General features: G+C 40.5%; 2 protein-coding genes across 19 annotated transcripts; one reads left to right on the plus strand and one right to left on the minus strand.

Annotated features, from left to right (window-relative positions):
* The first annotated feature begins 322 nt into the window (after positions 1-322).
* LOC114869178 (beta-galactosidase-1-like protein 2) lies at positions 323-7,253 on the plus strand. 3 transcript variants are annotated; one of them, XR_008692486.1, is made up of 19 exons: positions 323-525; positions 974-1,159; positions 1,238-1,306; positions 1,725-1,820; positions 1,896-2,004; positions 2,080-2,172; positions 2,248-2,329; positions 2,422-2,486; positions 2,608-2,692; positions 2,986-3,123; positions 3,397-3,656; positions 3,743-3,889; positions 4,076-4,147; positions 4,233-4,311; positions 4,402-4,489; positions 4,576-4,687; positions 5,998-6,114; positions 6,469-6,637; positions 7,141-7,253. XR_008692486.1 is itself a non-coding variant. In XM_029173145.3 (19 exons), the coding sequence occupies exons 1-19, from the start codon at positions 323-325 to the stop codon at positions 6,553-6,555; spliced, it is 2,019 nt and encodes a 672-aa protein (XP_029028978.1). In that variant the 3' UTR covers positions 6,556-7,253. The 3 variants fall into 3 exon arrangements, 2 of the variants coding, with proteins under 2 accessions (XP_029028978.1, XP_029028977.1); XM_029173145.3 differs by having other exon boundaries at positions 3,397-3,477; positions 3,547-3,656; positions 6,469-7,253; XM_029173144.3 differs by having other exon boundaries at positions 6,469-7,253.
* b3gat1b (beta-1,3-glucuronyltransferase 1 (glucuronosyltransferase P) b) lies at positions 6,139-22,865 on the minus strand. 16 transcript variants are annotated; one of them, XM_055502153.1, is made up of 10 exons: positions 22,586-22,864; positions 17,950-18,145; positions 12,728-12,818; positions 11,369-12,434; positions 11,176-11,207; positions 9,719-9,866; positions 9,063-9,574; positions 8,686-8,982; positions 8,464-8,555; positions 6,139-7,812 (listed from the first exon to the last, which is right to left on the minus strand). In XM_055502153.1, exons 6-9 carry the CDS (start codon positions 9,828-9,830, stop codon positions 8,469-8,471), a joined length of 1,008 nt encoding a protein of 335 aa, XP_055358128.1. In that variant the 5' UTR covers positions 9,831-9,866; positions 11,176-11,207; positions 11,369-12,434; positions 12,728-12,818; positions 17,950-18,145; positions 22,586-22,864; the 3' UTR covers positions 6,139-7,812; positions 8,464-8,468. The 16 variants fall into 16 exon arrangements, with proteins under 16 accessions (XP_055358128.1, XP_055358127.1, XP_055358121.1 ...); XM_055502152.1 differs by lacking the exon at positions 12,728-12,818; XM_055502146.1 differs by having other exon boundaries at positions 11,369-12,818.
* Positions 22,866-23,886: the final 1,021 nt, after the last annotated feature.

A 23,886-nucleotide genomic window follows, 5' to 3' on the forward strand; every position in this document is an offset into this window, starting at 1 on the left:
CAAATGTTTCTAATGTTTTGCAACTTTATGTAAATATGGCGGAACGAACAAGCTGCTTTCCTTAACATAAGAATGTCTGCTGTTATCACGTGCATGGCAGTTTAGAGTGCACATACTAAGCATTTGTTAAGCAACAATACAAATGTGTAAACACACGTATGTGATTAAAGTATGAAAAGTCTTACTTAAACGTGTATTCTATTTGCAATACAGACATTTCATAGAAGTAACGAACGTTTCTGCGTTTGCATCATAACTTACAATAGCGTTATATTATTAAATTAATCTAAGACAGGTATCAACCGCGACTTAAATAGTGGCTATGACGAGCTGTGTTCAATTTCCTCACGGACACGCCCAGGAGGTGGCGCGCAGCCGCAGATTTAACCCCGGTTGTTGCCTGTGTCACTGCAAGGGGTTGTTTAAACCATCGATGGTTGTTCTGCGGATAAGAAATGCGCACAAAAGGAAATATGCACTTCTGGTTCTGTGCATTGCGGGACTCATTATGTACCGATATCTGGGGTAAGTTCAAATGTCATTGTTCAAAATATCCCTGATGGAGTCAGGACTCTATATAGGGAGTATATCAAATTTTAGAACTTCCTTAAAGTGCATATAGGATCTGTTATGTTGCCAGCGAGATAAGCTACTCACTGTGTACAGATGTGGATAATATTAGGGATAGCGTGACAATAAGGAGTTACAGGGACATTTAGAAAATTATTTTTAAGCAATTGGTGTGTGATGTAACGTGCTACATTTTTAATTTTTAGATATATACTATTATTTTTAATATTTAATACAAACTGGTAAACTTATCTAGCAATCATTCAGAGAAAAAATTAAAATTCATCTGTTTCTGCCTCTTGTTATTGGTCACCACAAGATGTCTGCAAATTCAGCCATGGCATGTGATCAATTTAAATACAATAGACTATGTTCTACAAATATTCCCCAACCCCTCCTCCAGCATGCCAGTGGGGGGATGGAGGATGACCAAGAATTTCGGCCTGAATGCCAACTCCTCCCAGCTCACCCTGGAGGGAGAGCCCTTCCACATCCTCGGGGGATCCATCCACTATTTCCGTGTTCCTAGGGCGTACTGGAGGGATCGGCTGTTGAAGATGAAAGCCTGCGGCATCAACACCCTCACCACGTAGGAAAACCGCCCTGCTTATGTTTAGCGTCTCAGCTACTTCAACCTTTGGGTCACTGACAACAAGTATTCTTGCAGGTATGTGCCATGGAGTCTGCATCAGCCAGAGAGGGGGTGCTTCAACTTCAACATGCAGTTGGATTTAGAGTAAGGAGTATTTTGGCTCAGAACACTTGTGATTACTCACTATAAGAGTCTGTGCTCTCAGCAGTGCCAAAGCACCTTGAAAAGACCTCAATAAGAATAAAGATACCTCTATCAAAGTGGCCTCTTCTGGGAACCCTCCTGTTTCTCTCATCATCTAAGACTCAGTGCTCACAGGAGCAGCTAGGGGCAGCGCACCGCCTGACAACACGGGCATCTCCACAACAACAGCGACTTATTAAGCATTTAACTACATAGCGGTGATAAGTGAAGGGGCATTGATGCCTCAGCTGGCTGCTCTTGTTGCCAGGCACTTTTCACATTCCCTAGACAATAAGATATAGAGCCTAACTTGCAGTCTGGACTTTGTCTTTGTGCAGATGGACACTTTCAAATTGTTTTATTTCTGCGTTGGTTCCAGAGCCTATATCAGTCTTGCTGCAGAATTAGGATTGTGGGTGATTTTACGTCCAGGGCCCTATATTTCCTCTGAGCTGGACCTAGGAGGTTTGCCAAGGTAGCGTTTGTGCTCTGCTCTTAAAGTTAAGAGGCTTGATTCAAAACTAAGCATCTTGTTATCTGTACTTAACAGCTGGCTGCTTCGTGATAACAACATGAGACTGAGGACCACTTACCCAGGCTTCACTGACGCTGTCAACACATTTTTTGACAAACTCATACCAAAAGTTGTACCTCTGCAGGTCACTAGTTATGGTGCGTTTTAGATCCTTTCTATGGAAAATGCTAAACTTATGATAAAATGTTTGTTATTTTAGTTTAAGAAAGGAGGCCCCATTATTGCTGTTCAGATCGAAAATGAGTATGGATCCTTTGCAAAGGATGAGGGATACATGCTTTTTCTTAAAGAGGTAATAGGTTTTAATAATTACTTGAATACACATATTACTGATGATGTCCTTTAACTTAAGCCAGTTTGTTTCTAGGCTTTACAGTCTAGAGGGATCAGCGAGCTCTTGCTCACATCAGACCTGCACAACAAATTAAGATCAGGGGGTGTAAATGGAGGTAAAATACATTAAATTCAACTCACAACAGTAAAACAGAACAGTAACACACAAACCTAACCATACCTGACTTTTTGACATTATACCTTGTAGTCCTCAGAGCGATAAAGCTGCAAAAGTTAAATCAGAGAGACATCCAAGATCTGAACATGATCCAGGTATGTTCCACAGCTTTTTATTTATTTATTTTTTGTCAGATTTACAGCGGATGCTGGAGGGAACTTGTTTGTTAATCGTGTTGTCGTTTACACTTTTTTGCTGTTATTTTCTGCTTGTTAGCCCAACAGCCCTGCCATTGTTATGGACTACTGGACTGGATGGTACGACATGTGGGGTAACCTACACCATGTTCTTCCCCCAGAGGGTAGGGTCTGCTTTTTTTATTTTATTCTTTTATTCTTGTTTTCTTATTTTATTGTTATTTATTATTATTGTTATATCTGATTCTATGGCATTTTGCTGTATCGTATGTAAAGTAAAACTGACACTATATTGGGGGCATCTTCAATTTGTTAGCATATTGTAAATCCATGTCGCAAAAAGTGTAACATTTTGAAATGATGGAATATATAATTAGATATTACACACTAAACTTGGACAGAGACTTAATTGCAGATTTGCAATAAAGGGAATATTATCGTTTGTTTGTCATGTCAGACATGGTGTCCACTGTGAGGGAGATTCTGAGACGAGGCATGTCAGTCAATCTCTACATGTTCCACGGAGGCTCCAGCTTTGGCTTCATGAGCGGGGCCCTCACCGATCCTTCCTACAAATCAATAGTCCCCAGCTATGGTTAGTTCAACTCTGTCATATGCTTTGCCACAAACAAATCAGCTGCGCCTTTTCATGCAAAATCCCAAAGATAGTATGATGTAGCACTGCCATGTTCCAGATGTATGCTGCTTGTTTTCATGCAAAATCCCAAAGATAGTATGATGTAGCACTGCCATGTTCCAGATGTATGCCCCTGCTTGTTCATTTAGAGGACAGCGTAGCCTTTAAACCCCCAGCAGGTGGCAGTGCAACACAGCTCATCTACAGGACGCTAGTGATTCTGTTTTGCAGATTATGATGCTCCCTTGTCTGAAGCTGGGGAGTATACTTCGAAATACCATCTGCTTAGAGATCTACTGTCCCAATACAGCAGTAAGCTAAACACAAATATTACAATAAAGGGTGGGATTTGCTTGTTTGATATTTGCCATCTCTGTGCAGGAGGTAGGAGTTTACCTGTCATGCCAGCCCTGCACTACAAGACAGCTTATGAAGCAGCAATCATGTACCAGCACCTGTCCTTATGGGACGCTCTGAGCTTTACCGAGGCGGTAGGCTTCATCTGTACTGTCAAATTATTTACAGCCTATAGGCATCATGAAAAGGACACAGTTATCATCTGAGTCTTTTTTTGCAGCCATTTAAGTCATTCAAGCCAGTAAACATGGAAAATCTTCCTCTAAACAATGGGAACGGCCAATCCTATGGATACACCCTGTATGAGACTGTCATCACTAGCGGAGGAAGCCTGAAGTCTGGAGATAACATCCGTGATCGTGCTCTAGTGAGTCCTAGAGGAACAAGGCAAAGTACTGTAATTCAACACCACACATAAGTATCATTGCAGGAACCTGCAGCCAGTATATATTATACATCATGTGCAATGTCAGGACTGGAGCAACTTATGTTAAAGAGCATATGGTCATTTTAAGCATCATTAGATCTGTTTTGCTGTGATATTTGTCCCTAGGTATTTGTCGCGAGACGATATGTCGGCCTTTTTAAACGCCGGAGTGTAGAGCTGGCAGTGCCTGATAGTAAGGTATGGAGTCATGTGGCACAATAGAAATCCCATAATGAATGCTGTTAAAAGTCACCAAATACATAAAAGCAGTTTATCCTTACAGGGCCCACGTACCTTAAGTTTACTGGTGGAAAACTGTGGCCGGGTTCATCAGGGTAGGGACCTTGACAAACAGCGTAAAGGTAACTGATGGTTGACTGCGGCTTGTTGCTTTGCCTGCTGTTAAATAAACTGTGTAGTGTACATACCGATCTCTTTTTGTGTTCCTACAGGCCTTGTGGGAGACATTTTATTAAACAATATCCCCTTGCGGGATTTTACAATATACAGCTTGGAGATGAAACCCAGCTTTATTGATAGGTTTGTATGCTTTACTGAGTTCAATGCATTGTGCTTGTTTTTAATTTGGAATTTGTTTAGCGTTTTAGTTGAACGCCTTTTCTCAGTCTGTATCAGGCACCGTGGAAGACTCTCTCTGAAGCTCCCAGTTTCCCCGGGTTTTTCATGGGGAGGCTGTTTGCGTATGGGTACCCAAGTGACACATTTGTGAAACTTCCGGTATGTCTCAAAAGCATTTTTTTTACCATACTGTAAACCCACGACTACTTGATATTACCGGTCACACGATTCACTAGCTGTAATCAATCAGTCATTAATTCTGCTATATAGTCTTCAGTATTCACTTTGCTCCTCTGCCAGATTCTTGCATGTTGTCACCACCTTCCAGCGTCTCGTTAGTTCACCAGCCAGTGGATAACTCAGTACCAGTTCTTGTTCGTGATTTCATTTTCACCTAGTTCCTGTCGGTACCTCTGCCTGATTTGGAATTACTTGTTTTGACCTTGCCTGCCTGACCTCGTTTTTGCCTGCCGTGTTCTTGGAATAGATGCTATAAAAGCCTTTTTTCATTCAAGTACTGTCTCTCGTGCTGTGCCTTTGGGTCCTACATCTCTTTGCTCTTGCTAAGTTACTGACATTAACTAAGCAACACTAAGTTTTGGTGGTGATCACATGTTTGTGTTTCCATGGAGACATGATTTAAAACACTGTGATTGGCTGTTTCAAAACTGTATTAAAAACATGCATTAACGTTATTAACATGGTATCATTTAATTCAGCCATCTTACTAACTGGTGGATGGCTGTAGTTCTCTCAGACATTGAAAAAATCAACATATGACTAGTTCTGAATAGAATATAATGCTGCAAATTTTAGTTCTTAGTTTTTGATTTTACACAAATGTTTGGTACTATACGTATAGTATTTTGTTTGGCATAGGTACAGTTTGCTGGTTGAGAATTGCATTATAATGGGGGGTTCTGTTTATTATATTGTAGCAGCCCAGGGGTTCCGTGTTGCTGAGCGTTCTGGGGGATGTTTGGGTTGTGCTGAAGATGTTGTTGGTTTGAGTGAGCCTCATGGTGCTGCGATGTGTTCTGGTGTTCCAAAATAAAACTGTTCATCTAAGCATTATACAGTAGCAAAAGGCCATTTGTTTTTTTTTTACAGTTTCAGTAGTTAGGTTTAATGATTTAAATTAAATTAAAATAACATTACCTTTTTTTTACTTAAGATATTAGGTGAAGCCACTGAAGAACATAGTTGCCACTATACATATTTTAAGTTAAATAAATTTGGTAATTTCTGCAATAAACATAAAGTTTTAAGTGGAGTAGTTTGCATTCATTGTATTAAACTCAGTAATACCTATTTCATAGCAACCAAAAAGAATATGTAGCATGTAATCCACAGTTCATAAACTTAACTTACTTTTGCCATATATTTTTTTAATTCTGTTAACTAATCAGGGTTTACAGTGCGTGTATTTTTGTGTGTGTTTTCTTTATGCATATATTGAAAATCCACAGGGTTGGGAAAAGGGCGTTGTGTTCATAAATGGCCTGAACCTGGGTCGGTACTGGTCCATTGGCCCCCAGCAGACGCTTTACCTTCCAAGTCCCTTTCTCAACAGTGGAATAAACCAGGTAAATTTATACACAAACCAACACTTATCAGAGATATAGTTTATCATTGTAGGATTAACATTCTTTATCATTTCCATGCCAAATTGCCAAACACAACATCACCTGTAAAGTTTCGTAATTAACATTATATGTAATAATAATGTGTAACATCATTAGTGAGGCAGCGGTAGGGAGATTAATACTTTTGGATAATTTACGTACTATTAGGGATTAGAACTGGCATTTTGGTTTTACTCTCAGCAGGAAAAAAATAAAAGAGTTAGAAAATGTAACACAATTAGAACTTCTGAATTTGTTTTTTATTTTGAATGAACTTTCTAAAGCCTCACATTCACTTCTGTTTGAATGAATAAGGTCATTGTGTTTGAGGAGCAAGAGGGCGACTACAGGGTGCACTTTGAGAACACGCCTGACCTGGGCATGGCAACTGACATCCAGTGACAGCCGCAACCATCTGGACACATGGGCATTGGTTTTTGCTTATAGCACCAGGTCAAATTCAGGAATATTAACTTTATTATATGTATCCTTTTCTAATAGTGGTATTTCTAAAATATCTAGATCTAATAATACACAAACACAGCTAATAAATAGTCACATAAACTCGTTATTTACAGTGACTCACTGGGTTCAGATTCCTACAGTGCAGTGATCATTGAGTTAGGTAATGGTAGGTTTGCCATGTTGTTAGGTTTGTATTGCTTGTGTGAATAGTCTCTAGAATGTGTCAGGAAGTAATTACTGAACTGAGAAACATTGGCTGTGCATCAAGTGTCGTGAACAGATTTCAATTGCAACAAGGTCACAGAGCGTGAGTGTAGGTGAGCGTGTTTGGACATCGTCACCTCCAGGCCTCCATTAATTAAACTGTGTAGCCAACACAGCTTCTAGACTCATTTCTTCATATGGAGTTGTCTCTCATGAGCATGGATAAAGTGAATAGTGCTATTTACACCAAAACAATAATAATATTCTACACAAAAACCTTCACCTCACTCATCAGGACCTTAACTAACTTGATGACAGATGACAGCACTGTCTCTTCTCCTAAATAGTGCAGTAATATCACATCAAGTGTAACAGGAGTCAATGACTGTAACAGAGAATGTTGTTACACCATAATAAAGGATCGCTCAGTGTTTCTGGGTGTATGTCTTCTCATCAAGAGCACCATGGCAGCTGAACACGTGTTATAGGGCTCTCAATTAGTCCTGTTAATCTGAACAGCTCAGCAGTGTACAGTACAAGTAAGGAAGGCTCAGTTCCCACAGTGCAGTCTGTCAGTCAGTGCTGACTCACATAAGACAATAAGCCCCATTATTCCTCTGTGTAGCCTTGTGCCTGGCAGCCACGTTGCTCCAGAGCGAAAGGGCTGTGCTTGGTGCTGATTGGACCCTTCACCGGTGTGGCCAATGTGGCTGTCTCATTCCTGCAGTATGAATCGTGCCACATCCATTTGTCTCGGCTCACCAAAGAAGAACCTCAGCCGAACCTGTCCGGTGTTAGCTGGTGTTCAGAGCAGAACAGACAAGCTTGTATTTGTGCAGTTGCGCTTTGACACGTGCATGTGGCTTTGCGCTCTCTCCTGGGGCAGACTGGGGTTCCTCCATGTCTGTACAGCGCCTCCATGAAGTGCAGCTATGTCACAATGTTTTTGACTTTAAGAACCAGGTAGAAATGTATCCACTGAATCCCTCCCTGAAACAATACAGTTTACACTTTGGGAAAACAACCAGGCTATAATATGTATACACAGATTAAGCTCTAAAGTACATACTTCCATTTTAAAGATGATCACAGATTTAACAACATGAAAACAGCAATATTCACAGCGGTGCTTTGACCCAGACATTAGCATTTAAACAAGTTTACCATCATATCTAGCATATATGACTGAGGCAGATGTCAATAATATTAGAGGAATTTTTATCACAAACCTAAAAACCTTAAGCCCAAGGCATTAAATGAGATAAGTTATCATTTTAATTCAAGACATAATACTAAAGGCAGAAGTTGAGAATCCCTCATGGTGCTGCAACAAAGGTCAGCCACCAAAACCAATAGAAATCTGCAGTAAACTCTGCGCCACATTCAGAGCATTATCGAGATATTTCACTGTAAAGTGAAAACTATGACGTGTTGTAGAAACACACCCCTAGCATGCTGCAAATACCTCACAACAAAGTCTGCAACAGGGAATATTTTACTTGCATAACATATTTAGGACCAAATAAGGACCAAATCTCAGACTTCATAAAGCGTATTAGCCAAGATTCTCCCTTGGCTCATTTCACGAATATATTCAGTGCGGAAAGGCAGTCATTTGTATATTTAAATCTTTACTATTACCTGTATCATATTTCCACGTAATGGTCTGTAAATCCTTTCTTGCCCTCATTCACCAGAACAGGCTTCTCGGTCCGTGTGTGCCATACTAATACCTGCAGGCAGAACACGAGTTTAAGCAATCTGAAACAAACTTATGAAAGTCAAGGTTCTGACAACACATAATTTGATTTTATGACCATTTACAGCTGCAGCACTTGTATGTGAAGACCTTCCATTTCCTACCTTAGTGCAGTTAGCAGCTTTAGGCTCCAAGTCTTTCAGAGTCACCAACTCCTTTAATAAACTGCTCTCCTGATATCCTCCTTTCACCCCACGTAGCTTGAAGTATGCCTGAGGGTTAGATAGGATGAGGCGCAGGTTCACTGCAAACCCAGCCATGTCGATGGCGAAAGGCCGATGTGGGTCGAACATGGTCTTCCAGCCGTACACCTGGTCCAGGGTGTTTACTTTAGGGGCCTCAAACCGAAGGCCACCCACAAAGGCAACGGGCCACACTGACACCTTTTTGGTGGAGCGTATCTGGTAAAAAAAATAAAAGGTAGGGATACAAGTCACAAACATTTAACTTTAAAAGAACACTAATGATCTCCTTAACGTACTTCTTCAAACAGCTCCAGACTATATGTGTTGTCATCATCTGCAAAATAGACTATCCCAGGCTGGCTGTTATTGAGGCTGAAGGCCTCCCGGAGCCACCTCAGGGCCAGGTTCCTCTGTATGGTGCCGCGGGGTACTCTCGGGTTCTTGGTGTCCACCCGAACTTTGTAGTTCCTTGGTGTCTCCACGTTCAGGTGGGTGTAGTTGAGTCCTGTCTCCAGAAGGAGATGGCCGACCATAGTGGTCCTCCTCTGGGAGTCCTCCACCAAAATCCAGTGCAGATTGGGCACATGGAGCAGAGTGTGCGCAAGACGTGTCAGCTCTGCCTTCTGCACCGGGCGGCTGTAAGTGGGAGTGATGAGGTGGATTGTGGGCAGGATGTCAGACCAGGGCGGAGGCCTGCCGTAGACATACTCAGTACGCACCACCTCAACAATGTCTCGGTTCTGAAGTGAGCAGGACTCTTTGAAAGCAAAAGTATTCCTGGATTTGGCCTGACCCTCCTGTCTGTCATCTAGCCAGGAGGAATCATAATTACACACTATGTTTGGTCCAACCTGTTCATCTTGTGCATGTGAAAATCCGTTCTAATGTGTTAATTAAAATATCAATAAAAAATGCTGTTCACTTTTTAATCAAAGATCAATTTCATCCGTACCCTTTTGAACGACAAGGAGAGGAGAGACAGCATTCTGGTGCCACACAGTGATGAGCAGTGTCCAAGGCAACACAATCAACACTATAGTGATGATATCTCGTCTCTTTAGCATCTCCGGGGTCAGACCCGAGTTATGTCGCTACAGTACCTGTGGAACACACACGATTAATAATGTGCACAATCGTAAAACCTGAGGCCTGTGAAATCAGCTATCATCGATTTTCCAGTATGAATTTTGATCTAACAAAATTTTGAAGGCTTTGTTCTTAATGCATTAGGATTTATTTTTTATTTGTCTGCATATATTTATTTCTCTCTTGTCGACTACATATTCATATTTTTACAACACAGAATTCAACTAAAACTCCATGGGATTTTGATTGATGCCATTCAGGGCATCTTTCACCAGTGAGTTAACATTTTAAAAGGAAGCATCTATGACTTTAACTCTTATATTTGGCGCTCTCTGTTCATCATGTGAATGAATGTGCCGGTTCTCTGAGATCCAATGATGATTGGTATGATCCAAGGCACATACTGCAAGGAAGGAGGTACGTTGTTAAGAGGCAACCTCAGCCTGCTGGAGCTGCTGCAGAACAGAAAATAGGTCAGAAACTGCTCCAAGCTTTCCCTTTGCTTAATTTGAAAGCCTACTGTTGCACTATAGAAAACATTAGGAATGATTTAAGGAGGGTTGCAGTGGAAAGGGTCAGACGTTCTGCTGCTGATGACACAAAGACAGACCTAATGGATTTTCAACTTAGTAGGTTTTCAGTCAAACCCTCTAACAAAATCCATGAATTCCATTTAGGGTTGGACAGTATTCTTTTTCTATGTCTTGATATGTTTAAGCCAATTTTCACAGCAGCACAACTGCACAACATTTTTATTCATGAAATGAAAACTATTATACTTAAAACTCTCCTATCGAGTGGAGTGTGTGTACTTGTATTGCATTGAAATGTGAGAATCATCCATCCATCTTCTTAACCGCTTATTCCCATGCATGGTCGTGGTGGTTGCTGGAGCCTATCCTAGCTAACTAGGGGCAAAAGGTGGGGTACACCCTGGACAGGTCCAAACAGAGACAAACAACTATTCACACACCAATGTGATGGCAATGGAAAGTAACCAATTAACCTAACCACATTTCTTTGGACCGTGGGAGGAACCCAGGAGAACATGCAAACTCCACACAGAAAGGCATTCTGGTGCCCCGGTAATCAAACCCAGGGAGGTTGCTGTGAGGCGACAGTGCTACCCACTGACCCACCGTGCCGAGAACCAAAAAATGTATTTTCTTATTAAAGTGAGGACATATTAATAAAGTTCATCTGTACATTTTGGTCGGTTCTCACTGTGTGTGTGTGTGTGTGTGTGTGTGTGTGTGTGTGTGTGTGTGTGTGTGTGTGTGTGTGTGTGTGAGTCTGTGTTTGTTTGTTTGTTCTCTGTCTCACCTAAATCTACAGCCAACACACATGTTCGCTCCCTGCAATCAATAGAAAGAACAAACATTTGAATTAGAATTCAGTCACCGGCATCGCAATGCAAACATGTTGAGAATAATATCAACAATACATAAACATAAATTCTATGTACAATATTTAGTTGTTTATTTTCGATATAGGTGATATTGAGCAGCACACACACCTCATGTAGCTGATCATCTGCTGGTCAATCACGCATCTTTAGGCACAATAATCCTTGATTACAAAGGATCAACCTTAGGTTGAGATCAAAGGTTGGGCTGTAAAATTAACACAATGTGGGTAGGTTTCTTAGGGTCACGTTTGAGCAGTGTGCCATTGATACTGACACTCTAATCACCCATGCACATCGCATTTAAAATTCATTTGAAAATGAATTAGTCTCATGTCTGTGAGCAACTGCACCACCACACATACAATGGAGAAAATTCTGTCAATGACTACTACTACTACTACTACAACCTATGCCTAGAAATATATGATTGTCAGCTGCCGTGTTAGTAAATATAGTGGTCGACATACATACAACATTTGCATTTATAAAATGCCTTGACAGAACATGACATAACAGAACAGCCAATTTTTAGCTTTTATACTGCCGGAGTCAGGTTTATAATATCATCTCAACACCAAGCAGCAAACCTGGATAACTGGGTTGGCACAGCAAGTGATGCTATTACTTTGAAATTTGAGGCTCAATGGAGTCTAAACTTGAGCAGTTTGGGTACATGGATGCTGCTTTAGTTTAGTGATGCAAGAACAAGAACTTAAACCAGTCACACACACGCAAACATAGTGGTGGAAATAAATCCCAGTGCTTTTATCAGTCAAATACTAAAATTACTGGAAATCTTTGACAGAGGTTTAAGTTTGAACTTCTATGTGGAAAAGCAATTTGGCTTTTTCTGACTAATTACGGAAGAGAAACGGGCACAATCCCTCCGCCTTGAACCACTGCCTTACCGTGGTGGAGGATGTGCTGCATGTGCTGAGTTGGTTTGCAGCTGGGTGCGAAGCGACTGGGATTAGAATCAGCTCTTCCAAGTCTGTGGCCATGGTTCTCACCTGGAAAAAGGTGGTTTGCTTTCCTCAGGTTGGAGGAAAGCCTTTGCCCCAAGTGGAGGAGTTCAAGTATCTTGGAGTCTTGTTCAAGAGTGAGGTAAGAAAGGAGCGTGTGATTGAGAGACGGACCGGTGCAGCTGCTGCAGCAATGCGGTTGGTGTACCGATCTGTCGTGATGAGAGAGTTTACTGGTTAATTTACGTTCCTTCCCTCACTTATAGTCATTTTTGGGTCATGACCAAAAAGGACAAGATCGCAGATACAAGCGGTCAAAATGAGTTTCCTCTGCATGGTGGCTGGGCACTCCCTTAGAGCTAGGGTGAGAAACTCTGTCACCCAGGAAGAGCTCGGAGTAGAGTTGCTGCTCCTCCATATCTAGAGGAGCCAGCTGAGATGGCTCGGGCATCTGGTTTGGATGCCTCCTGGACACCCCTGGGGAGGTGTTCTGGATATGTCCTACCGGTAGGAGGCCCCGGGAAAAACCCAGGACATGTTGGAAGGACTATGTCTCTCGGCTGGCCTGGGAACGCTATGGGGATCCACCAGAAGAGCTGGAGAAAGTGGCCGGAGAGAGAGATACTTTGGAGTTCCTTGCTTAGACTGCAAGCAAGGAAAGCAGCTGCTAACATAGATAGAAAGAAAAAGATAGCGAGGTAATCTGAGCCAAGGCTATGGTACTGGAAGGTCAAGACCATCCATTATCACACACCTGATGATTTCACAGAGCCACCTTGACCCATTCGATAAGTGGATAAGTGGAGAGTGGCAAGCTAATGAAGACTCCACCCTGGGTGTTTAAAATGTATGATTTGACTTATTCCGTATGGACCTCTTCTAATATAAAATCACATGCAGACATGTCCTCAATCCTCGATCCAGTTTTGTCTAATCAGAATCAAATGGCAGCGGCTGCTGTAGGACATAAGATAGATGCAACAAGAAAGGAGGCTAATAAAAGAGCTTGGACATAGAGGCAAATAAGCGCTAACAAGAGAGGCCATACTGTACGACATGATGATGACAAACAGCGCTAATGACCACCTTCTGGTTTGGCTATTATTCAGCCGGGTCTTTCTTAGCCCCTCTGCGAACTGGGTGAAATCTAATTACAGCTAGACAAGTTCCTTGCACGTCTTTAATCCTCCAGGCAAGTGGCCGACACAGTCATAAACAAGTTTGAAAAGTCCAAATTGTTCATGCTTGGTTTGAAGTTTGCTTCACAGCCACTGTAAAAGAAAATTGTCAGAAGAAGAGAAGAGTTTTGGGAGCTCCATGTTTTCATTAGACCCCAATTAATGGCAGCTAAATCCAGCTGCCTATCCCTTAAATCCTTATGGTGATTTGTCAGCTACAAGTGTATTTCACACTTGTATATTTTATATTTTTTTAAATGGCTGGACGTGTAAAAGGTGAGACTAGTGCAGTGGGAACTAAAGGATAATTATGTATGAAAGGGGGTTTTCACTTAATACCGGCTTTCTTTTTAGCTTTTTGACTAAAAGTCTAACATTATTAGTGGGAGAGCTGAACAGCTCTCACACTATTGATATCTTCGCTCTTTATTAGTGCTATTACTTTTCACGTTTTCAGCTTTTCAACTTTTAACGTTATTCAACGTTTTTCGTCGTTTTTTTATAATGGTCGTCTATAGGAATCATCGTTCAACTTTTTGTCAACTTGCCTCTTTTCGTCAGCTTCTGTCATCGTCATACTTTGGCGTAGAAACGTCATTTCAACGTCAAAAGCGTCTATCATCTTTCAGCGTTCTCCGTGTAAATCAGCGTCCTCGTATCTTTTATAGTTTTCGACTTGTGAGTGTTTAAATATGGTGTGGTTTTTGTTAAATTTTCAGCTTTTCCATTAGTGTGTATTGGGTCAGTTAGAGTGCGTGATGTCACAGCTACAGTGAGAAGGTGCGCTTTTTTAAGACAGAACTTCTGTCTCTAACTCGTCACTACAGCCACAATTTTTACTCTTTCAACATAATTACTTCACTAAATCGTAGTCATACTTGTCTTCTTTCTAATGATGTGTCTGGATATACCCTCAGACCTATACTTTAGTCGCTATCAACCTCAAAGCGCAGAGAGATCCCGAAATTCTCCCATAGACTCTAATGATAATTTTCGGCAGACGTCTGGGGAGGAAAAACAGAGGAGACATATTTTGAAATTGCCACTGTGGCTACAAGCTTTTATCCTCAAACATAAAATTCACACCATTTGCTCATTGAAGCCTTGGGACTCGTAAAATGAAATAATTTTTGTGATAACTATCATGGTTTAGCTGGAACAAGCCTGTTTATACAGGGTGAAACTCTGCTTTTACAGAGCAGAGTGAGCCTGATTTTCCCGCCTTTCGTCTCCATGGCGACGGCGCAGCTGCAGATTTCACTGACAGGTCAAACTGCTGATGCTCAGTGTAGACAGCAGTTCCATGCTTATTACTGATTACTCAACTACACTATTGGATTGTGTAGTAATTAAGCACACACTTCCTCTAAATCCTTTCAAATAAAAGCACCAAGCCAAATAATTAGCTTTTAATAGCAATATTTCAACTTTTAGATGGGTAATTATGACTATTAAAGATAGATTAACAGTTTAGTAATTACCCACACGTGCTTCCTCTACATCCTTTCAAAATAAAAGCACCAATGCCAATTATTAGCTTTAACTGCACTGTTTTTGCCTTTGAATGGGTAATTATGATTATTAATGGGTAATTAAAGACTAATTGACAGTTATGCTATTACCCCCACACATTTCCTCTAAATCCTTTCAAAATAAAAGCACCAATTACAATTTATTACCTTTAATGGCAAGATTGATTAAAAAAAATTGTGGTTCTGAATACTTACCAATCGTTAATGGGACTACTTTAGAGTTCAGTAAATAGAAACTCAAACTTATTAGGGTGCTTTTATTCTGAAAGGGCTAAATCTAAATCTTTTGCTTTAATAGGGCTATTCTTGCTATTGAATGATAAACTATGACTATCTAATGACAATTTAAAGTTTAGTAATCGCCCACACACAACCTCTAAATCCTTTCAAAATAAAAGCACCAATGTAATTTATTACCTTAAATGGCAAGATTTTTGTTTCTGACTGGTAAATTTCTACTAGTTATTAAACTATTACACAGTTAGGTAATTATTTACAAATACTTTCTTCAAATCAAAAAGATAGTCAGCTTATTTATGATTGTCAACAATGCACCTTGGTCAACTTTTTAATATTTTAAACGTGGTCAACTTTTGAATCATTGTCATCTCTTTAATATTGTCATAGTATGACCTTGGTCATCTTTTTAATCATCATCTTTTTAATCGCCATCTTTTGTCATCGTTTTAATCTTTGTCATCGTTTCCTCGTTTTCATCGTTTTGCCGTAGTCAACTTTTGGACGTAGTCAACTTTTTGACGTCAGCAGCTTAATCAGCGTTTGTCATCGTTGCAGCAGCAGATCAGCTCTCCCACGTAATTTCTCGAGAAATTACTTTTTCTAGTTTTTCTTCTTATTTCACCCCGTTTTTCGGTCGCTTTCATCGTCTCAACGCTTCGTCGTAGAATCGCCGTTCAACTTTCTAAACGTGTGTCGTCTTTAGGGGATGGGGGCTATTACTTTTCACGTTTTCAGCTTTTCAACTTTTAACGTTATTCAACGTTTTCCGTCGTTTTTTTATAATGGTCGTCTATGGGAATCATCGTTCAACTTTTTGTCAACTTGCCTCTTTTCGTCAGCTTCTGTCATCGTCATACTTGGCGTAGAAACGTCATTTCAACGTCAAAAGCGTCTATCATCTTTCAGCGTTCTCCGTGTAAATCAGCGTCCTCGTATCTTTTATAGTTTTCGACTTGTGAGCGTTTAAATATGGTGTGGTTTTTGTTAAATTTTCAGCTTTTCAATTAGTGTGTATTGGGTCAGTTAGAGTGCGTGATGTCACAGCTACAGTGAGAAGGTGCGCTTTTTTAAGACAGAACTTCTGTCTCTAACTCGTCACTACAGCCACAATTTTTACTCTATCAACATAATTACTTTACTAAATCGTAGTCATACTTGTCTTCTTTCTAATGATGTGTCTGGATATACCCTCAGACCTATACTTTAGTCGCTATCAACCTCAAAGCGCAGAGAGATCCCGAAATTCTCCCATTGACTCTAATGATAATTTTCGGCAGACGTCTGGGGAGAAAAACAGAGGAGGCATATTTTGAAATTGCCACTGTGGCTACAAGCTTTTATCCTCAAACATAAAATTCACACCATTTGCTCATTGAAGCCTTGGGACTCGTAAAATGAAATAATTTTTGTGATAACTATCATGGTTTAGCTGGAACAAGCCTGTTTATACAGGGTGAAACTCTGCTTTTACAGAGCAGAGTGAGCCTGATTTTCCCGCCTTTCGTCTCCATGGCGACGGCGCAGCTGCAGATTTCACTGACAGGTCAAACTGCTGATGCTCAGTGTAGACAGCAGTTCCATGCTTATTACTGATTATTCAACTACACTATTGGATTGTGTAGTAATTAAGCACACACTTCCTCTAAATCCTTTCAAAATAAAAGCACCAAGCCAAATAATTAGCTTTAATAGCAATATTTCAACTTTTAGATGGGTAATTATGACTATTTAAAGATAGATTAACAGTTTAGTAATTACCCACACGTGCTTCCTCTACATCCTTTCAAAATAAAAGCACCAATGCCAATTATTAGCTTTAACTGCACTGTTTTTGCCTTTGAATGGGTAATTATGATTATTAATGGGTAATTAAAGACTAATTGACAGTTATGCTATTACCCCCACACATTTCCTCTAAATCCTTTGAAAATAAAAGCACCAATTACAATTTATTACCTTTAATGGCAAGATTGATTAAAAAATTTGTGGTTCTGAATACTTACCAATTGTTAATGGGACTACTTTAGAGTTCAGTAAATAGACACAAACTTATTAGGGTGCTTTTATTCTGAAAGGGCTAAATCTAAATCTTTTGCTTTAATAGGGCTATTCTTGCTATTGAATGATAAACTATGACTATCTAATGACTATTTTATAGTTTAGTAATCGCCCACACACAACCTCTAAATCCTTTCAAAATAAAAGCACCAATGTAATTTATTACCTTAAATGGCAAGATTTTTGTTTCTGACTGGTAAATTTCTACTAGTTATTAAACTATTACACAGTTAGGTAATTATTTACAAATACTTTCTTCAAATCAAAAAGATAGTCAGCTTATTTATGATTGTCAACAATGCACCTTGGTCAACTTTTTAATATTTTAAACGTGGTCAACTTTTGAATCATTGTCATCTCTTTAATATTGTCATAGTATGACCTTGGTCATCTTTTTTAATCATCATCTTTTTAATCGCCATCTTTTGTCATCGTTTTAATCTTTGTCAAGGTTTTCATCGTTTTCATCGTTTTGCCGTAGTCAACTTTTTGACGTCAGCAGCTTAATCAGCGTTTGTCATCGTTGCGGCACCAGATCAGCTCTCCCACGTAATTTCTCGAGAAATTACTATTTCTAGTTATTATTGTTATTGTTGTTGTTGTTGTTATTATTACTATTATTATACCACAATTAAAGTTGATCAAGTCATTACACAAACTCAAAATGACCTACTTACACAAATGAACAATGACTTGCTGCTGTGCTTCATGTGACTTACATGTAAAGGGATTGATCGGTGCACATACGAACACCAGGGGCCCGTTTCAAGAAGGAGGTTTTGTGGAAACTCTGAGTTTGTTAAACCTCCTTCTTGAAACGCCCCAGAGCTGGAGTGACAATCAGCGTATCTCGTTCACGGCATCTGACGGCTGCTAGCCAATCCCCGGATAGGGTAATGTCCTCAGTGCCAACCCCTGCAGAGACAGAGTAGGTCATCTCTGTGGAAGAATGCCGCTTCTCATTGCAAAAACAAAAGCTAAGATTGTCAAAGCCGATGGCAAGAGGACAATAGAATAAATCACATAAATAATGTCCACAGTGTAACAAATGGAATGTTTGCTTGGGGATGAGAGCCATGCATAACATTATTCATCTGAGGTATAAACAGCTTTGTAAGTCACATGGTCCACTAGTCATACAGTAAGGCCATTTCTATTCACTCTGCTTTCATTTCCTGACAAGCATACGAAAGGAAAGGTTCTCAAAGGAGTCATAATGGGGAATCTAAAGTGGTTCTCGGATGAACAGGAGGCCTCAGAGTACATGTCATGTGCATAATGAGGAAGCATGGCAATGTTTGACTAAATCTTTCAAATGTTGTCCACTAGTATAAAAGTGTTCTGCTATGTCATGGTTTGGAATTAAAAGCATTAAAAGCATTAAAAGCTCAATGATAATGCTGTGATAAGTGCTGGCTTAGATGTTGCATAATAGAATATTTGAGCTATATTAGAAAAAACTATAGGATTATTTACTTTGCCAGTAACCTAGCATTAGCATGTCAGAATAACAAGTCAACCATGTCTAATTAACAATTGTAACGATAAATATTAGAAGAGGAACAGCTCAATTTTTTTCCCTGGGCCCTCCCTGTTCTCTGTGTGTGTGTGTGTGTGTGTGTGTGTGTGTGTGTGTGTGTGTGTGTGTGTGTGTGTGTGTGTGTGTGTGTGTGTGTGTGTGTGCGTGCGTGTGTGTGTGTGTGTGTGTGTGTGTGTGTGTGTTTGTTTAAAATTATTAGGTTTCGCTTGCAAATCCGTACACACAAATATGTGGATGTAACTCTTAGGAAGGATGAAGGATCCTATAAAAACATTGAAATATCAGCTGCATCCTAACGTGAGACCATTCATATCTATCCCCTCTGACCATAAGACAGCAAATGTTGTTCATAGCTACAAAAAAGGTAACTCCTTTCAGCTTTATCCCCTAAGGGATCACTACAGAAAATGATTTGCATGATAGATTTGGCAGGTTTTTCGCAACCTGGGCGACAGGAGGGCAACGTGCTAATCACTGCACCACGGCCGTTAATAGCTACAAAACACAATGGGAAAAAAAAACGATGCTGCTGTAAAAACCTGGACCATGTACACCTTTGCATACTAAACTTGTTGATGGAGTAAATACTCACATGCATGTTTCCCCCTGAGGCAATCATAAAAATAAAAGTCTTTTTTGAATATGCGCACAGTCCAAGTAATAATTCCTATTAACGTGCCTGTACGGTACAAATCATAAGTGTGGTGTTCTTATGAAGAATTATTAAATTAGCAGACAGAGGCAAATGCCAAATCAGCTTTTTCTAAATCACAGTGTACGCACAAATACCAAGCACAAGGAATATTCTTCTGGGCTCATAATAAGCCTAATCCAACCATTGTCATGATCAAAGCAAGAAAAACGATTCTGTTTAAATTGTCAAAGCCGATGTAGTACACAGTCATTTTGCCTTGATGTATGCTTTTGTCCTGACTAACTAAGACATGTCCTGATATTTACACACAAGAACAATAGAGCTGGTGGGAAATAAAAAGACCAGCAAAACTAGTTTTGAACTTTGTATTAAACAGATTAAAGTTGCTTTGGAATTTAAGTGGTTAGAATATGAGATGTATTGATTCATGCCTACTATCTGTATTTTAAATCTGAATTCATTTCCATTCTATTGAATTCCAAGGATGGAAAATGTTTCACACACCTACAGAGCCAACACTATCCTGCAGCTGACATAAATATACATCCAAACTAATCACAGTCACACATACAATCAGTAGCCACAATCAGAAGCAGAGTGAACGCACACGCTCAGTATTATAATCTTCTAATTTGCTAATAATGTGTTTGGAGGAATTATCAAAATTATGCATTAGGTTTAGTAGCAGCATCTCTACGATGGGTCATTTAGTTGAAGGGACGCTGTTATTTGTGTTACTAATGCTAACACATTTACACACACTTACATCAAGTCTAATTACTGTTGTCTAATTACATCTAATTACTAACTAAAGTTTTATTATACATGTTATTGCCCAGATGAAGATCACCCCTTACAGAGAGAGGAGGAGTTGTACAGACTGATGGCCACCGGTAGGAAGGATCTCCAGTGGCATTCTGTGGAGCACCTAATACTAATCAGCCTCTGGCTGAAGGTGCTCCTCTGTCCAGCCAGCACACTGTGTAGGGGGTGAGAGGTGTTGTTTAGGATAGAAAGGAGTTTGACCAGCATCCTCCTCTCAGCTACAGCTACGGGGGTCCAGTTCTACCCCCAGAACAGAACTAGCACTCCTGATCAGTTTGTTCAGACTTTTACTGTCGGCTGCATTCATGCTGCTGCCCCAGCAGACCATAGCGTAAAACACTGCATTGATTGCCACAGACTCATAGAACATCCCCAGCATGGTGCTGCAGACAGAAAGGACCCGAGCCTCCTCAGAAAGTACATCCTGCTCTGAGCCTTCTTGTACACAGCGGAGGAATTCTTTTTTGAGTCTAGTTATTATTATTGTCCAAGTACAGTCCTAGGTATTTGTACATTTCATTTTCATTTTTCACTTCATTTTTATTAGTGAGAGGGTTGACAGCACTCCCAGATTTCTTGCTCCTTAGTTTTACTGGTGTTCAGTTGGAGGTGATTCTGTCCACACCAGTCCACAAAGCTGTCCACCACTCCCTGATACATCCTACAATAGCAGGGTCATCAGAGAACTTCTGGAGATGACAGGACTCTGAGTTGTACCTGAAGTCAGAGGTATACTGGGTGAAGAGGAAGGGAGACAGGAATGTCCCCTGTGAAACACCGGCGCTGCAGACCACGGTGTCAGACACACAGTTCTGCAGGCGAACGTACTGGGGGCGGTTGGTGAGGTAGTTGAAGACTCTGGGATGTGGCATCTTATTCACTGGCACAATGCATAACCTTTTCCACCTAAGTGGAACTCTCTCCAGCTGCAGACTCAGGTTGAAGATGTGTTGGAGGACACCACAAAGCTGGGGAGCAGAGACTTTGGGCTGATTCCATCATGTCCTGCAGCCTTTGTTGGATGAAGTTTGTTTAGCTTCTTTCTCACCTGATCCGCTGTGATTGTGTGGGAGGTGGGGGTGGATGAGCACTGTGGGTGATGTGAAGAGGAGCCCATTGTGGGCAGCAGGGGGGTTTAGAGGCCCAAACTTCAAGCCAATCTTGATGATGGTGCAGCAGAAGCAGAATTTTAGCGGGAGCTTTCGAGGATTCAGCATCCTGCTTCGCAGGACGATAGTGCTGGTTTTGCAAGGCTCTGTTGTGTTTATTGATCTGCTCCTCTGCCCGAGGAGAGAGTTTGCCTCTGATCTGATCTGTCTTACAAGGGGACAAAAACAACCTCAAACATTCCGATTCAAAGTTTGTTGTCTTTAGTTACTCCACGGAGGAAAATGTGATAAGTCTGCCCAGTGCTAAACGTTACGTGCTCTGCTTGTCTGAATCACTATACAATGAACTACCCAGCATCCTCAAAGTGTCAAATCAGCTTCAAAGTATGTCACAGTTCCAATTATCACATGTTAATAAGAGCTCCAGTCATTGTAGCTGTAATCCATACAGTACTCCATAATTATTTTGTGACAGTGTGAAAACCATGTTATTTTGTTTTTTGATGCTTTGGACTGACACTGTCCCTGGATTGATATATTTATGGACTAATGGATTGATGGATTAATAGATTGATACAAACCACAAAGTGACACAAATATAGTATGCTGCTTTTGCAACTGAATTACTGACTAGGTGTTACTGCAAATCTGTATGTGAGAATGTGAGTACTGTCTCTTGGGAAATCGTATTAGATCTACAGTATATACAGTATGTACTATATATATTGAGATTTTTTTTAGTTTTTTTGTGTTTATGGGTTTATTAACACACATAAAATAAAATAAATACATTTGAGATTTTGACAATGCACAGGAGTCACTCTGTGGAATTTATTTCTCCAAATCAGTTAAGAGTCAGATACTAGGAAGACTTTCTGATGACCATTCAAGTAGTGCTGAGAAGAAACATGAATGACAGTCTGCATGTCACCAAACTAAGAAGCAGCACTGACATCACTGAGCATAAAATCATGACTGTACTGATGCAAAGCAGATCAGACTTATAACAGTCAACTATACAACTTTTAAAGAACCACTAGCAACATCAAAGTTGTCTTTAGTCAGATACCAAAAAGCTTAAAAAGTCGTCTGAAGCTTGTTTTGTTCAACGTATACTCTATGACATTACAGTTAATAAATCATTTCACACATACAACTAGGAAGCGCATCTCTTTTCTTATTACATAGTTCAAAAGGATAGTGACAATCGGAGAAAATGTTCAGACCTTAACCGGAGTCTTAAGCAGCTTAACATCCACTTCTCTGCATGTAGCCTTCTCCTCCGCTGCAGTTGAGCTCAGGATCTCATTAAGGCAGATTTAAAACGCTCTTTTCTGGTCTGCTGCCGTTCACACATGACCGCTGCATCCCTGAATGAATGGACAGGGCTTGGGCTGTGGAGCTCCCTCCATGTTCCAGTGCTCACAGGCGGAGATGTGGCAGAAGAGGGGGGCAGCTTATTTGACAACAAACCCAGCCTCCCTCTGCTCTACTCTCCACACTCTCTTCTCTCCCCCCTTCTGTGTCACTCACCCTCTCAACAGATCCCACCCTCTTCCCCCAATGAAATCTCCTCATCCTTCCCGTTCTTGCTGTTAGTGTGACTGTATGATTCCAGCAGAAGTGTGTGTCTGTGAGTGTTTTTACATGGGACTGAGGGAGTCTCTGCTCTGAGGGCAGGACCAACCCCCATCCTCTGAGAAACAAGAAACTACTGGCATGTAATGTACCAACGAGGCATCGACAGCCTACATGGATGGAGAAGGGTGAGGAGAAAAGAAAGCGTTGTTTCACCAGCGGTTTGTGGGTGCCTAACAGAGAAGGGGCATCACAATCTCACAGTCCGCCTGCGGTGGAAAGCCACTCATTAAAACAAGCACAAGGGAAGCAATTAGGATTTTTGACACTGACATTCCTCTTCTTGAACAATGTGACATAAACTATACAAGTCACAAACAAATCAAAGAGGAGTGACTTACCAGAATTTAAAAAACATCAAAACAGTTCCTCTTACGGAACAAAGTAACAGTAAGCTAATAAAGTGTGGTTTATTAAATATCAGATCTCTCTCATCTAAATCCTTTTTAATAAATGACTTGATAAGTGACCATCACATAGATTTGTTCTGTCTCACTGAAACCTGGCTGCAGCAGGATGAATATGTTACTTTAAATGAGTCGACTCCAATGAGTCACATCAACTATCATGTTCCAAGAAGTACAGGTAGAGGTGGAGGAGTAGCAGCCATTTATAAATCAGATTTATCAATTACTCCTAAACCTAAACCTAGTTATAACTCATTTGAGAGCCTCACTCTGAGCCTTTCTCACCCAGACTCTAAAACTCAGAAGCCACTTGTGTTTTGTATTGTTTACCGTCCTCCTGCTCCATATTCGGAGTTCTTAACTGAATTCTCTAAATTCTTATCTGACTTAGTTCTTAGCACAGATAAAGTCATTGTAGTGGGAGACTTTAACATTCATGTAGATGTTGACAGCAACTGTCTCAGCACTGCTTTTAACTCCTT

Source organism: Betta splendens, chromosome 14, assembly GCF_900634795.4.
Source record: "Betta splendens chromosome 14, fBetSpl5.4, whole genome shotgun sequence".
In the NCBI taxonomy this organism is placed as follows: Eukaryota; Metazoa; Chordata; class Actinopteri; order Anabantiformes; family Osphronemidae; genus Betta; species Betta splendens.

What these genes read in the sequence shown, in the direction of transcription:
- LOC114869178 (XM_029173144.3), top strand. Translation starts at nt 323, where the DNA reads ATGACGAGCTGTGTTCAATTTCCTCACGGACACGCCCAGGAGGTGGCG. An exon ending in CAAAAGTTGTACCTCTGCAG is followed by an intron (nt 2,005 to 2,079) that starts GTCACTAGTTAT and finishes TTGTTATTTTAG; the next exon opens with TTTAAGAAAGGAGGCCCCAT. An exon ending in ATCAGGGGGTGTAAATGGAG is followed by an intron (nt 2,330 to 2,421) that starts GTAAAATACATT and finishes TATACCTTGTAG; the next exon opens with TCCTCAGAGCGATAAAGCTG.
- b3gat1b (XM_029173162.3), bottom strand. Translation starts at nt 9,830, where the DNA reads ATGCTAAAGAGACGAGATATCATCACTATAGTGTTGATTGTGTTGCCT. An exon ending in TCTCCTTGTCGTTCAAAAGG is followed by an intron (nt 9,575 to 9,718) that starts GTACGGATGAAA and finishes CCTCCTGGCTAG; the next exon opens with ATGACAGACAGGAGGGTCAG. An exon ending in AAGCTGCTAACTGCACTAAG is followed by an intron (nt 8,556 to 8,685) that starts GTAGGAAATGGA and finishes TTCTGCCTGCAG; the next exon opens with GTATTAGTATGGCACACACG.